At 39.3% G+C, this 15,225-nt stretch overlaps 9 protein-coding genes across 9 annotated transcripts; 3 read left to right on the forward strand and 6 right to left on the reverse strand.

Moving 5' to 3' along the window:
* Positions 1–6: 6 nt before the first annotated feature.
* RTC1 (Rtc1p) lies at positions 7–3,849 on the reverse strand (the record flags this gene model as incomplete). Its single annotated transcript, XM_037289513.1, has 1 exon — positions 7–3,849. One exon carries the CDS (start codon positions 3,847–3,849, stop codon positions 7–9), a length of 3,843 nt encoding a protein of 1,280 aa, XP_037145408.1.
* A 340-nt stretch (positions 3,850–4,189) lies between these two features.
* On the reverse strand, positions 4,190–5,752 carry HXT14 (Hxt14p; the record flags this gene model as incomplete). The annotated part of the gene is made up of 1 exon (XM_037289514.1): positions 4,190–5,752. One exon carries the CDS (start codon positions 5,750–5,752, stop codon positions 4,190–4,192), a length of 1,563 nt encoding a protein of 520 aa, XP_037145409.1.
* A 1,039-nt stretch (positions 5,753–6,791) lies between these two features.
* On the forward strand, positions 6,792–8,150 carry PFS2 (cleavage polyadenylation factor subunit PFS2; the record flags this gene model as incomplete). The annotated part of the gene is made up of 1 exon (XM_037289515.1): positions 6,792–8,150. One exon carries the CDS (start codon positions 6,792–6,794, stop codon positions 8,148–8,150), a length of 1,359 nt encoding a protein of 452 aa, XP_037145410.1.
* A 207-nt stretch (positions 8,151–8,357) lies between these two features.
* Positions 8,358–9,590, reverse strand: PFK27 (6-phosphofructo-2-kinase; the record flags this gene model as incomplete). Its single annotated transcript, XM_037289516.1, has 1 exon — positions 8,358–9,590. The coding sequence occupies one exon, from the start codon at positions 9,588–9,590 to the stop codon at positions 8,358–8,360; it is 1,233 nt and encodes a 410-aa protein (XP_037145411.1).
* Positions 9,591–10,066: 476 nt separating this feature from the next.
* On the reverse strand, positions 10,067–10,714 carry MED7 (mediator complex subunit MED7; the record flags this gene model as incomplete). The annotated part of the gene is made up of 1 exon (XM_037289517.1): positions 10,067–10,714. The coding sequence occupies one exon, from the start codon at positions 10,712–10,714 to the stop codon at positions 10,067–10,069; it is 648 nt and encodes a 215-aa protein (XP_037145412.1).
* Positions 10,715–10,973: 259 nt separating this feature from the next.
* HRT1 (SCF ubiquitin ligase complex subunit HRT1) lies at positions 10,974–11,351 on the forward strand (the record flags this gene model as incomplete). Its single annotated transcript, XM_037289518.1, has 1 exon — positions 10,974–11,351. One exon carries the CDS (start codon positions 10,974–10,976, stop codon positions 11,349–11,351), a length of 378 nt encoding a protein of 125 aa, XP_037145413.1.
* Positions 11,352–11,454: 103 nt separating this feature from the next.
* PHA2 (prephenate dehydratase PHA2) lies at positions 11,455–12,435 on the reverse strand (the record flags this gene model as incomplete). The annotated part of the gene is made up of 1 exon (XM_037289519.1): positions 11,455–12,435. One exon carries the CDS (start codon positions 12,433–12,435, stop codon positions 11,455–11,457), a length of 981 nt encoding a protein of 326 aa, XP_037145414.1.
* Positions 12,436–12,709: 274 nt separating this feature from the next.
* ATP11 (Atp11p) lies at positions 12,710–13,690 on the reverse strand (the record flags this gene model as incomplete). The annotated part of the gene is made up of 1 exon (XM_037289520.1): positions 12,710–13,690. One exon carries the CDS (start codon positions 13,688–13,690, stop codon positions 12,710–12,712), a length of 981 nt encoding a protein of 326 aa, XP_037145415.1.
* Positions 13,691–14,071: 381 nt separating this feature from the next.
* DAL82 (Dal82p) lies at positions 14,072–15,193 on the forward strand (the record flags this gene model as incomplete). Its single annotated transcript, XM_037289521.1, has 1 exon — positions 14,072–15,193. The coding sequence occupies one exon, from the start codon at positions 14,072–14,074 to the stop codon at positions 15,191–15,193; it is 1,122 nt and encodes a 373-aa protein (XP_037145416.1).
* Between the last annotated feature and the right edge of the window lie 32 nt (positions 15,194–15,225).

Consider the following 15,225-nt stretch of genomic DNA (forward strand, 5'->3'; position numbering starts at 1 on the left):
CATTTTTCAAATACCGATGTTATTCATGCAACCGGCTGGACATTCAGTCATGCCTTCCTGTAAAAACCACTCTTGCAAGCATTCCAAATGACCCTGATGTCCACAATCGAGTATTACCATACAGAGATTTTTTAGTGGTTTTTCACAAACAACGCAAAGAGTATTTGGTTTTTTACAAGCATCGCAGTACCAATAGCCAAACCTTTTCATGGGATCATCATTACCAACTTTTTGACATTCTAATGTATATTTCTCCTTAGAGCTTTCGTTCATTATTAGAGTGCCACATTTGTCACAAAATAATTGAATTGACGATTGGCCCCCCTCCGTGTGCATGATATCATCCCATGGAGAGTACTTTAATATTGCAGCAGAAATTTCAAATAGCTCATATTGGTGTAAGATTTTTGTGAATTGCGCTAAAGAACTCTTCACAATATCTGTAGTAGTTATATGGTAGACATTTTGAAAAAGCAGTAGAATATTTACCGCAAGCAAAACATCCCCCGTTTCTGCTGCTTGTTCGTAAAGTTGTTTCATTAATTTCTTGGTATTCCAAGGTGGTATAACAGATTTTGTTTTAAATTTTTTGGAATTGAAATCATCTTGTAAGAGATCACTCGATCGATGTCGTGCCAGCAACTGCCCAAACTCGGAGAGTTTGCTTTTGCTCAACTGCGGTTTCTTCAGGTCGGGGGATCCTGTAAGTGCCATAAGTCCGGCGGTTTTTTTTGGGAGTGCTGTTGAAGTTGAATGAGGATTTAAACTGTGAAGTGAAGACATCTTACTTACTGGACTGCTGTGACTTAACGAAAGAGCATGCCTGCTTTTCATATATGATTCATTTTCTGGAACACCCGGTGATCTTACATCTGTCATGAAAGTATCTATAAAAGAGAGACGATGGGGCCTCTTGCCCAATATAGGGATTCCGTCGCCTTCACCTAGGCTGATTGGTTCTGTATCATTGTCATCTTCAATATCTGAACCGTCGTAAACATTCGAAACATCACCTCTTTCAGTCGCATCTTCAATTTCCTTCCAACTCTTCGAATTCTTATCCTGTACGTGATGCAGGTGGCGTTGGTTTTCTGTATTTGCAACTTTTTCAGCCATAAATTGTCGTTTCAAATCAGAAACCATCTCTGAAGACTTCTTCTTCTTAAATGACTCGTTGTAATTTTCTCGAAGAGCCTGCGGTAGATCTTCTACGTATGAATTTATTCCACTTGTGGCGCCACTTTCACACGCTGATTCACTTAAATCATTGTCATCAGCTGTGATTGATGCATTTCGTGAAACTTCCTGCATCTGAATGGGAAGTGTATTGCAATCATCAATGGGTATAGCTGGATTTTCCGTGCTCATCTTCTTTAAGTCCCACAATAGTGAATCTCTTACAAGTAGCCATATTTTGAAATTTGGTAGATCATCAATATATGAGTAAACTGAGGCATTATGGGTACATATCGGAATCAATTCCATTAGAAGATCGATTTTCTGTTGAACGACTGATGTTAAATCATTGATGCTTTCAGTCAGAGCACTCTTCTTTTTCCGCAACTCCGATGTTTTTTCGTAATTTTGTGCATCTTCCTTTTTCGAAATTGATTCTGCGTTGGAATCAATACCTTTTGAATCTGTGCCCTTTGAAATGTGACGATTCCTGCTAGCGTCGCTTTCATTCTTCTTGTTCACCAATGCGGCCCAAGTGGTATTTTCTGAAAGACCATAACGTTCCATGAGATCTTCTTTTATCTCTTCATCATTGGAAGACGCCTCTTGGTTATAGGTCTTTGCTTCTCCTTGTCTTTTTGCATGATTATAAGAGAACTCCAACTCTCTCGCTAAAAATTTGAAAACTTTGACAGGGGACTCCACAATAGCAGATGCTTCCGGATAAAGGGACTTACTCTTCTGCGCTGGTATACGAGATAATCTCATTGAGTTCAAAATAAGAGGTAGATCCAGTGTAACAACGGCAGGAGATTCGATGTTTCTCAATTCAGGCGCATCGCTCGCAAAATTGAAAGGACTAGATGATACACTTGAATTATGGTGTGATAAGCCCAAAGAGCCTGGCCCCAAGCTTTTTCCACTGAAAGAATGTCCTGGCTTCAGTAATGAAGATCTGTCAGCTGAAAAGGATGGCAGATTGGTGTGACTCATTCCTTTTTTCATGCTCTCCATAAATCTGGAAGTGTTCTTAATATTAGTGACGGAGGAGATACTTGCCTTATGACTCAAATTTTTTTTATCTTCAAGGAGCACTGCAGGTGTTTGTTCTACGTCATACCCACCTTTCTGTTGATCGGTGAAGAGTAGACCATTACCTCCAATGTCTCTCCATTTTGTGGTACATCGCGAAAGGTTATCTAAAACGGTTGGCTCCTGTTGCACATTCCACCCAGTTATGTGGTCGTCCTTATCAACACTAAATATGAGCTTATCGTCCCACCAAACCAAACCTAAGGATGGTGCAGCAGTTGTAAGCACATGTTTTGGAATGTATTTTCTTGCCAGAGAATAAACGGTTACAGCAGCTTCCTCATTCATAGAAGATAAAGCAAGCGAAGCATTGAGTGCATTTGTGTTAGAGCCGGGGCAGAACTTTAACTTTGTGACAGGCAACCCTGTATTTATCGTTACTTCGGGCAGTACTGCTAAACTGTTTGAGCCAGTTGTATTCAGAGCATGTGGTGTATACATTGAGGACATCTGAAGAAAGTGTGGATTTGTGTCATGCTGAGGTTTGTCGCCGACATACCATAGACAACACTTACCATCTCTGCCACCGGTTGCAATATATTCACAGCTAGGGTGCCAGTTTAGACAGAGTCCCAGACCCGTGTGCGCATTTATTCTTCTTTCCACTTGATTTGGTTGCCTTAGATCAAAGAGAAGAAGCATTCCTGAATTATGTATCGATGCAAATTTAAATCCTGCATTATTCCCGTTTTTCACGTCTTGTGGGGAGCCTACGTGAGCATAATTCTGAATTGGCATCCATTTAACATCTCTTATAGAATCAGACGCTGTAGATATTTTCACGTCACTCCTACTACCTTTGTTCATACCGCTAGATCGGAGATCCCACACCTTGACGCATGCATCTTGACCACCGCTTATTAACAAATTCGTTTGAACACTATTAAACTCGAAGCAATTCACCGATCTCACATGTTCGGAAAGAGTAGTGACTAGTGGATTCTCTAATGAAGAGGTTTTGTTCAGATCATAGACTGACACCACAGTCGAATTGTGACATATCGCAGCATAATTCTTGTGACTGTAATATCCAGTTTTTACGTCGGCAATAGTACTCAGTTTTGTCTGTCTTCCTCTTTTCTTTATAATGGGAGAAAAGGAGCCTTGCTGCCCTGAGCTCTCTGTTGTCATGAAATCATGCGTGCAAGTGATGGAATGATTTTCTTCTGAAAACCTATAATAACCCAAATGGGCTTTTCCTGCACAAACCAATCCATGAACAGATGGATCATTTATTTTGTCGATGCTTGCAAGTTCCTTCTTGGCCTTTGTATGATATATTAAACCAGATGACTTCGGTACGCTAGGTCTCTGTTGTCTTCTAGGTGCAGGTGCTTCTGTGGATGTATCGACTTCCCCGTAATGGGACTCCCTCCAACTTCCCTCATTGAGAAATCCGTTATTGCCAAATGAAGACCAGGGTGAAGTCCTTGCTTTTGGAGAGCTTCCCATGGATGGAACTTGATTCCCATTCGAATAATGATGAATACGAAATGAAGATCTGCCCGCAGAAATTGGCTTAAAGTCGCTTCTACCAAAAGAAGAAGACGCCTGACTTCTAGAAAGCGAGTTGCTGCTCATCTGCGAGTGATCATGCACATAAATGGCACTATTTCAAAGCTAGATTAGAACCCGAATAGTTGTCTCCTTCTGTTAACCCGCCAAATAGCTTTTTTCTTTTAATTTAGGTTAGCACACTTTACGTAAATCGAAAAATGTCAGTGACACTTTTATCCATGGGCTATAATAAAAAAATATTTACTTTTAAATGTGTTTATTAATTATATACTTTACATACCTATCTACTCATGAACGCATGTGGTCATGCTCGATTTCTTTTTCTTTTAAGACTTCAACCATTTTTTCTATGCTGAGAGCATTACTTGATGCTGAACTAATCGCTTGCCGGACACTGAACGTATTACTCACTGTTGGTACACTCGTAAATCCTGTTTATGTCTGCTTCAGTTTTATTTCTTGTTTCTGGTACTAATATCCATACACATAACGCAGATAAGAATAAGCATCCAGCAAAAAAGTACCCATAAAGGAAACCAATTTTAGACGTGATTGTTGGTGTGAGCAGGGATATGGCAAAATTGAACAACCAATTGAAAGAAGAGCAAATTGCCATAGAAGTCGCTCTTGTTTTCATTGGGAAAAGCTCTGATACCAGTACAAACGTTACTGGTCCCAAGGTTGTGGCAAAGAAGAAAATATAAACACATGTGGTAGCTGTCATGATGCCTGCCGAGCTAACCGACTCTAGTGCGAAACTCCCAACACTAGCATAAATCATCATGCAACAAAACATCCCTACTGACCCCAGTAGTAAACATGATTTTCTTCCAAGGGCTTCAACAAGGTAAATACCGACAAAAGTAGCACCAAAATTCACCCCGGACAAAACGATCGGCGTGAGATAAGGATCTAGATGAGCTCTTTCGAATATTGTCGTGCCGTAATAAAAAAAATAATTGATACCCGATAACTGTTGGAAAGTCATCACCAAGACGCCTATTAAGAGCCTCAATCCTAGTTTTGGTTTACCAGTGATAAATTCAAAGATTCCTTGCTGCTTTCCCATTTTAAGCATGTCTTGTTTTTCTCTCATTGACTCTTCAATAAATTCATAGGTTTTTTCATCCTCTTCATCAATACCATTCATGAGTGAAAACGATCTTTTTGCTTTTTGAACATCATTCCTTTTCAGCATTAAATATTGGGCGGATTCTGGAGTGAATGAAAGTCCTACTAAAATGATCACTGACCAAGCAAACCCTAAAAGCAGGGGCACTTGCCATTGTCTATTATCATTTGGTTGCGACGAGAAAGATTTTAGACAGATGTAATTGATAATATTACCAGCAAGGATACCTAAGGTCACCATCAGCTGATATAATACAACCATGGACCCCCTTATTTTAGTGGGTGCACTTTCAGATATAAACATGGGTATCAACACAGCAGTAGAACCAACTGCCAAACCTGTAACAACTCTTCCAAAAAAAAATTGTAACCATTTTTGATGGTTTATCACTTGCAGCTGCAAACCAACCCAATATACTGCTATGGCAGCAATGATCCCCAGTTTTCTACCTTTAAAATCGCCCAATTTCGCTAACGTTAACCCACCAATTGCACAACCAATATTGAATATTGAAATGAGCAGCCCAATTATTAAGTCAGGAAATCGTTTCAAGCCTGTGACAGGGTCGGTGATTGTACCAAAATATGCTTGAAAGCTCTGCATATTTGTAATACCACCAATAGTCCCAACATCCCAACCAAACATGAACCCACCAAAAGAAATGCAAACGCAAAGAAAAATCGGTTTTAAGAGGCAAGGACTTTTCTCTAATGTTAGCATGTCCGAGTGTGGACTGAGGTCCTTTGGCAAATCAACGGTGTCGCCACTCAGCTCCTTAGACAGACCCTCCTTTGCGTCTTCCTCTGGGTTTTTTTTATTGTAAATGCTAGACATGGCAATTGAAAGATATAAAGGATATTATCTCTTGAAACTTATTTTTATCGTGTTTTTTACAATGATAGTACTGTTATTATTATATGTCTGTAGGAGCAGTATCCGCCAAAAAAATAGAGCTCAAACTACTGCATTATGCCAGCTTATTTATACTCAATTGTTTAGTGACTTTCTCTTCGATCTCAACCAGATCTCAAGGGAGAAATACCTGATAGATTTCTTTCCCATATTCAACATCGTATCTGTGTGTCGTTTCTCAAGAGTCGGAGTGAAATATAACAGCCACATATGGCAAGGATCCAGGCATCTCAAAACAACACTGTGTACACCTCTCGGTATAAAAAGTTTCTCAAAAAACCTTCCGAAGAAATCTACCAAGCTTGTTCTGTTTCTCTAATTTCGTTGTGTTCTGACACCTTTCTCTAATTGTGTCAGTGTGACGCGTCCAGCCATTTCTGGAAGATGTCATCTGAGCACGCCAGATTATCAAGTTTAGTGTACCATATGCGCAAGCATACTCAATTAGGTTAGCATGCTTTCTCTTTCGATGTTAAAAATTTCCAAGAGCTGTACCTAGGGATCGACAATGACATCTGTCATCAGAGGTGGCCCACAATGGCACAAAAAGAGTGAAAGTCTATGGACGGAAGTAAAACGAAAACTGGAGCAAACTGCAAAGTTTGGAAAACCAAATAAACCTTTTAACGTTCTGTCTCCAGCATCTTTTCCTTTCTTTCTTTTCAAATATTTTACCTTCTCCATTATTGGAATTGTACGTTAGTTGAGCACTACCGACAAAAGTTATACAATAAAAGGATTTTGTGTAAAGCTTAAACTATCAGAAATGTTCGTTTTGAGGGGCTAGTATTCACTTGTGGTGAACCCCTTCTAAGAATGGAACGCATCTATTATATAGGCAGATCATATTTCTTTCACGTGATCAATAACGGTAACAGTTCTTAATTGATTCTTGAAGAGCCTTTGCAAGAAATATCACATTGACGATAGGCCGCGTTAAAATTCTAACAAAAGTGTCAATATGGATGATCTTGGCAGCCAGGACCATTCTCAAAAGCGTTACTTGGCTCAAAGAAGGACAGTGGATGTTAGCTCGCCGTATGAGAAGTTATATTACTACAGAAAACATGGGTTGCCACTTCCGACTATTCAACCCGAAACGACATTCACGTCAGATTTAATGCCCCCAGCAGCATATCATCACAATGGTCGAGTGATTAATATACCGAACAAGTTTACTCATCTCAGTTCTAACAAGGTGAAACACGTAATTCCGGCGTTAAAATGGACGCCGGAGGGAAGACGACTGGTAGTTGCAACGTATAGTGGTGAATTTTCCCTATGGAATGGGTCTTCATTCAACTTTGAAAGTATCATGCAGGCTCATGACTCTGCAGTGACTACAATGGAATACTCACATGCGGGCGACTGGTTGATAAGCGGTGATTCTGATGGGACAATCAAGATCTGGCAGCCAAATTTCAATATGGTGAAGGAGCTAGATCAAGCACATACCGAATGTATTAGAGATATAGCATTTAGTAGTAATGATTCGAAATTTGTTACATGTTCCGATGACAACATCTTAAAAATTTGGAATTTTAGTAATGGTCAAGAAGAAAGAGTGCTATCGGGTCATCATTGGGAGGTAAAAAGCTGTGACTGGCATCCTGAGATGGGTCTCATTGCCTCTGCTTCAAAGGATAATCTAGTTAAACTGTGGGATCCGAGGTCTGGTCAGTGTATATCGACGTTGCTGAATTTTAAACATACAGTTTTGAAGACCAAGTTTCAACCTACCAGAGGCAATCTGTTAGTCGCAATATCGAAAGACAAATCATGCAGAGTATTTGATATAAGGCATAGTCTGAGAGAATTGATGGTTGCTCGAGATGACGTCGATTATATGACATTGCTTTGGCATCCAATTGATGAGTCGATGTTCACCGTTGCTAGCTATGATGGTTCGTTGAAAAATTTTGATCTGTCACAGAATACTACAGGTCCAACGCATACCATCCCTTATGCACACGATAAATGTATCACATCATTATCATATAATCCGGTGGGGCATATCTTAGCAAGTGCTTCGAAGGATAGAACCATTAGATTTTGGACAAGAGCGAGACCCTTTGATCCTAATGCCTTCGATGATCCTACTTACAATAATAAGAAAGTAAATGCCTGGTATTTGGGAATAAACAATGGCATTAATGCAATAAGGGAGAAAACTGAAAATGGAGCCGCACCACCTTTGAACACCGATACAACCAGTAGTTCAACCTCCAATTGGTCAATGGCAAGTTCAAACGGTATATCAGCTCTACCTGGTTTAGAAACAACTTCAAAAACCTCGAGTTTGCCAGGACTGAGCGTTTAAAATCCTTCTTTTTGATTCTTCCCGATGATTCATCTTAAAATAAGGATCAATTATAAATAAAACACATATATATAATCGTATCACTAATAACACGGTGGTGAAAGCTCTATAATAAAAAGACACCACATAAAAAAGAACAGAAGTTACCTCATAAAATCATTAAAATTGTTTGTTGTTTTTTTTGTAAACATCTTTATCCACTTTTTTTTATTTACCCAAGTTTTTCTCCAAAATTTCTTGCAACTCTATAAAATAGTTCTCGTCGAGAACTGCACTTAACGAAGAAAAGTAATCCAGTGAGCCTAACTTTAAGTGGTTTTGCTTCTGTTCACTGAAAAAGTCCTTTACTCTCTCAATATAGGATGAGCCAAAAAGACTAGCATAATGTTCAACAAAATACTCTGCCAACATTATCATTTCCATTACCTTGTCGGAACAATTTGCAGGTAAGTGCCTGCTGTTAATACTAGTGGTAGAAACCAACCCCGAATTAATTATGTTGTAAGCAAAAAGACCGCTATTCAAACCTTTTGTGTCAAAGGAGTCCACCAACAATGCAAATTCATTCTTAGAAAAGGGTGTAAATTGAGAACAATAATTTTTCAGTCTTCTTGCAAAGTCTGCTATAGCATAATGGTAAGGTTTATCGAAGTAGTCCTCATTAAACGTTTTATTATGTATATTAAATTTGACAAAGCTTTGATCATCACATGTAATTTGAAGAACAATTGGTATTATCGAGAAATTCGAGTGTATGTCTTGGTTGTAAGATGATATCTCACTGAAAACAAATTTTCTCCTTTGAACTTGCGAATTCGTCGCATCAAATATTGCAACATCACAAATGTCTGAATCCAACTCTTTTATTAGTTTGTCCAATGTTATCCTTGCATATTTTTCCTTCTTTTCTGTGTTCTTGGGACTGAAAAGGTCATCACTAGAATTGTTAGCCAGCTGCATTGATCTCATCCCCAGGTTCCGATAGCTCATTTTCCTTCTTACTTTCCCGGCATTAAAGGATGTGCAACGCAATGAATGTGTTGCTGGATTATTCCGCAAAAATTGAATCAATTGAGACGAGACTGCTGATTTACCCACTGCAGGTAAGCCAACGAGCACGAACACAAACTTTGAGTCCTTGACAGTACTTTCATTCATTAGTCTACTGTAATCCCGCGTTGACTTGAACGTCAGCGGTGACGGCGAGTGAGAGTTCACTCGGGATAGAGTCGGCAAGTGCTCAGTTGATAGATTGTTGAGCGATAAGCCATGTGGTAAAGGAACGTCCGACTCGTTATTTTCGTCTATTTCGTCATTTGCATAGTAGTAACTTGACTTTTGTAGTAATAGATTCGAGTAAACTTTCTTATTCAAAGAAAACAAAGAGTTCTCTGAAGTTGAATTCGATTTGAGCGATCCATTCAAGGAAGTACCACTCATGGTAAAAGGCAATTAACTCGTCCACTAAACTGCCGCCAAACTAGAAAGCACGTATACCAACGCGTATTGCTCTTCGAAAGATGTACTAGGTTCCACTTCGTTCTTTCCACGTAGATAAAACTACTTAGAGGTCCAAGACAGACACACTCGGAAGCAGAAAATTATTGAAGTAGTTCTTAAGCCGAATTGCAAGTTTCGTTGGCTGATTCGATATATATTTGAATTTCCAAACCCCCAGAAACTCTATCTATAAGTGATATGGCGCGACTGGTTGTGACGCATAGAGAGTTTTTTTTTCTCTTAACAGTATCGATTAAAATCATCATTTCTTTTGTGTAAATTTGACCCCTCCGTGCATTGTCCACCAAAAAATTTACCAAGATCGACATGAAAAAAAAATCCAATCCGGATAAAAAGAAAAATAGTGCAAACGTGCATCAGATGGTGGGACAATTTGGGTCAAAATTTGATTATGATTAATCCGCTGTGGTCTCTACGGCCGAATCTTGTATCTTGACTAACGTATCACGTACCTCGGCACAGATTTGATTTATAGTTTGAATTTCTTTCTTCTTGTACTCCACCTGTTCCTCGAGAAGCATGATTAGAGATTCTCTGGATTGGTGAGGTCTGTATTCATTCAGCAAATGATGTGTATTGACGAGTATGGTTCTAATGTGTTCCACCTTCGGCTGAAACAATTCCGGGTTGATGCTTAACACACCGACAAGCTCCAAGTAGTTCAAAAGGAGTGATTTCAACAGTTTCTTGAGTTCTTGAGTTTTGTACTGGTAACTCGTGCTGCCTGCAGCGGTGGCATCTTCAGGCTTCTTGTACAGCTGGGTCAATCCCATAGTCTCTAGATCAGGGAGATGATCCTTCACGTGCCATACACTGCCGAACGCTCTGTACTGCAGTCCTGATGGCATAGACGGTGGGATCAGATAGTCCAGGGCACAGGTAATCTCATCCACACCATTGCCATTGCCATTGCCGTTTCCATTTTTTTTTACTGATTTTTGGTATTCAGCTAGCTGGCTGATATTCTCGTCCGTGAAGAAGGTGATATATGGTGGAGCTGCTGGATATAAAGAGCTGATTTCATTAGTTTCACCGTTAGACATCGTAAAAAACAGCTTAAGAAATAATGCACGTTAAACTTGTGTCAGCTCTGTCTTGCCGCCAACCAAAATCTCATATTCAGCATCGGTGCTTCTCTTTGAAGGTTAACTTTTAAAGGCTCTCCCATAGTTTTAGTATCGCTGCGCACGGGCATGAAAGGTTTATATATCAATACTAACCGCAGGGTTGGAGAGTATAACGTGTCTAATAACACCATCTATAGGATCAGTTCAAGCTATTTGAAGATTTGCTGAGCTTGCGATGAGTGAGATGGATAAAATGGATGTAGATCTAGAGGATGCCGGGTCTGAGGCTGTTCCTGGTGAAGTAAACACAGAGGCGGCTGAACAAACTCCAAAAAAGAAGCCTAAGAAGTTTGAAATCAAGAAGTGGACCGCTGTTGCCTTCTGGTCATGGGATATAGCTGTGGATAACTGTGCTATCTGCAGAAATCATATAATGGAACCTTGCATAACGTGCCAGCCTCTAGCGATGACAGATACAGATACTGAATGTGTAGCAGCATGGGGAGTTTGTAACCATGCTTTCCATTTGCATTGCATCAATAAATGGCTGAAAACGAGAGATGTGTGCCCCTTAGACAATCAGCCGTGGAAATTAGCTAGGGTGGGGAGATGATAGTGCAAGCCGCTGTGGTGTATGTCGATATATATATATATACAGATGGTATATGGTATAAAAATGATGTAGGATTATAACAACAATTTACATTAGTTGAGCATTAGTTGTAGTATCTTGGATCCCTGTAAAATGTGCCCCAGAGACACCACTCAAGACAGTATGATCCAAATTGCTGATAGAATTTTGTCCAATCGATATTTTCGTTATTTTCGTAGTACTCCAAGAAGAAGACATATTGCCATTTCCTTTCTAACGTCACTGTGTTGAAGGGTCTGGTATTGATAGAGCACATATTAACAGAATAATCCTTCAAAACAGTCAAAACATCAACCAATGCGCCGGGATCATCTTGTTTCGTTGTGAATGTTAGCAGATTGACCTTAGATCCGGCACATTTCATAGCTGGCGACTGTTCTTTTCGTTTTTTGAAAACCATAAATCTTGTTGTATTACCTAGTTGATCGTTGATTCCTCTTTGAAGTACATTGACCTTGTTTAATTTTGCCGCAAATTCACTCGCTATGGCTAAGTTCAATACATTTTCGTGTTCATTTGTTTTCGAGTCCATGACTTTTATTACAGCTTCAGAAGTCGAACTCGTATCTAGCTTTTCGAAAGTTGTATTCGGGTATTCTTGTTGAAGTTCTTTCAAATACTGATTTACCTGGCCCCATACCTGTGGATGTGAATACACCCTGATAATTTTGTACTTTCCAAGCTCTGACATAGTAAGATGTTCTCTAGATATCAGACAGTGTTCAATGGAAACATATTGCTCGGCAATGATCTGTAGTGGTGGTATTACTCTGTTACTCGAGGTATCAGGGTTCAAACTCTTCAACATTCTATCCCGCAGTAAATCATATGAGAACACAACCTGTCCATTAGTGGAATTTTCCAATGGTATGACAGCATAATGAATGCATGGATTGTTTTCCAACTCGTCAAGGCACTCCGGAATTGATTTCGCTGGAATAAGATCAAATTGGTCGTGATCATCAAACTGTTGCAGCGCCGCTTGATGTGTATAAGTTCCCTGAGGGCCAAGGTAAATAACGTTTTTTCTGCGAGACTCTGTCATATTGCTTAATTAGTAGAAAAATTGTGATTTAAGTCTTGTGAAGAATATTATTTTTTTTATCTGGTTGAACTGAGGCTCTGCCCGTTGTTGTATTGCCTTACTTGAACTAAAGTACGAGGACGTGAAGTGAAAAATTGAAAACTGATTTAAAAAAAAATTCTCAAATGGCTAGCTTGCAGTACACCCCTCTTCCCTCTTATCTATGAGATGAATATGTATTAGGAAACTTTGCCTACTAATGTAAAAATTTTCGTATATACATGTTCTACACGCCTTAGTTTTCCATTGATTGTGATAAAGAAATCAGTTTATCAACGCTGAAATCTGAAGAGCCTCCAGTGAAATCCTGAAGTAGTTGAACACGTTGCCTTGCGGCTGGTGTTATTTCTCCCATGGCGCCATAGAACCTTTGAACATTCAATAGGAGCAACTGAGCGTCTTGCAAAGAAACGTTCGTGTCAGGCTCAACTTGACCATTCATGAAAATGCACTTCTTCTCCTTCGCCAGATCTGAATGAAACTGGAAAATCGTATGGGGTTTTGAATACTCATTATGAAGTTTGTACTCAGCTAAGGAGGTTATAATACAGTGAGTTGTATTGGGGCCAACAAACTGCCATTGGACATAGTGCAGCTCCACACCTTGTTCTTTATTTGCACCTTCCGCCTCATTTCCCCCTGTTATTACTCTTGGCAACGGCAAAACAAAAACGGGATTTTCCCTCACTTTAGTAACCATCTTATTGAAGACATCTAAAGGCACTACCGCACACAGCGAATTGTCTTTGTTCACCCATTTTGCTCTCCAAAGGAATTCTATCTCTTGCTTCGATAAATCTTTGACTTTATCAAGCTTCAAGAATGAATCAAAAGTCTTGAACGGAGTGGCGGACATGTTGGGATCGATTGGTCCCTTCGATTTTGTCAATCCGGCGTTATTTTCCGACATTTTCATTCGTTGTTCGTAATTTTCGAGCTCTTTTAATGGATCAATCTTACAAAACTCCCTTTTTTTCCTCAAGAGGTCTTCCTTTGATTTTTCTAGAAGTTCTTCGACAGTTTCGAACCCTTTCTCTCTTGCTTTCGTCAGTAACTTTTCCTTGTATGGTTTCTGCTTAAAGTCCGTTGAGTAACAGCTTTGCTGATATATAGCCGGCTTGAATGTTTTACCAATAAGAGCACTTTTCTCTTTTGACACGGCCCTGCTTATAAGCTGCAATTGAAAACTCAGTATTCCTTGACGTAGTGAGCCCATTCAAGACCTTCAATGACTGTGATAGATATTCTTAACAAGCTTTGATGTGTTTTAAGTCTTATGATATCCTTTCATTTCTTTTCGCAAATTGGCACATTCTAACTGACATTTGAGCGCTAAATTGAAAAAATTTGTAATCTGGGTAACAACGTATGATCAAAATCGCGTTTTAAAGATATACCAAAAAGACATGACATAAGATAAAATGATGACGATAATTTTGTAATAGATGACTTACCTCCCAAGCGAGGTGATGTTGTAAGAACGTATATATATATTGTTTGGAATAGTGAATTTGGAAAGCGCTGAAAATTCTGTCTTTTCCCTGAATCAAGAGGTTAATTTTGCGGTTTGTGTAAAAAACGCCTACCTACTAAAGAGATGGATGATAGAGCACTCACAGACCACGATGATCTTCTCCTGCGACTGATGGACCGCTACAAGCCCCATCTGAGGCCATATGCGTATCGGTTACAGACATGGGAACAAGTCTTGGAAGAATACAACTCGCAAACTGGAAGTAAATATCGGCAAATCAGGACTTTAAAAAAAAAATTCGAAAAATTAAGAGACGCTTACACAGCTGGTGATGACAAGATTGAAGTTGGTAATTTAGAATTGTTACAGAAGCTTTTGAGAGAATCACATCAACAAACATCGGCAAGAAGTCAATCGCAAATGACAAAAATTCATCACTCAACAGAAGGTGAAATAATAGCCGGGAATTTGAAAATAGCCAAATCAAGAGATTCCCACTTAATCTCACAGCGTCAAGATAATCTCAAAGAAAATCTTTTAGAAAACGAGAAAAATGCATCGCCATCCAATGATACCAGCAGGGAAAGCAGTGGACCAAATCAACCTCCTCCATTAGATTCTATTACCATTGGTTTTCCACACAGCCACGGACATCCACACAATGACTCGAAAGCTTCGGAAACATCGTCTCCCTCTCAGATACCAATTGCATCATCTTCATATGATAGGGGACTGGGGCTAACGGACAATCATCTGGATCCCATAAATAATGTGGCAAATATAGAGGCTGCAAAAACTAATACACCGTCAACAAAAGGATCTCCAGAGGATGAGCACGTTAATGCCCAAATGAATACAAGGGTACTATCGAATTTGTTATCTCAATTTGCTACTCAGCATCAGTATAGCAAATCAGTGGCATCATCACAATCATCGCCTTTTCCGATATCTAATATGCCCATAAATAGCCAAGCGAGTAGTTTGACTTTAGAGGTATTATACGCGGAATTGCAAAACATTCGTGTATCACAAGAGGAACTTCGAAACGAAGTACTTTACAGATTGGATATTATATCGGCTGGTTTAGCTGAAAATTTAAATCAAATACGGCAGCAAGGAAAATCGCAAGTTGTTAAAGCTTCAGTCTCTACTGATAACCAATTTCATATTGATAGTCATAATCATAGGCACGGTAATAGATTGAGGAATGATTCTGACGATGATCGGGAGAGATCATTGGGATAGAATTAGTGTACAAATATATATAAAACATAAAT

The sequence above is a fragment of the Zygotorulaspora mrakii genome, chromosome 6 (genome assembly GCF_013402915.1).
Source record: "Zygotorulaspora mrakii chromosome 6, complete sequence".
Classification (NCBI taxonomy): domain Eukaryota; kingdom Fungi; phylum Ascomycota; class Saccharomycetes; order Saccharomycetales; family Saccharomycetaceae; genus Zygotorulaspora; species Zygotorulaspora mrakii.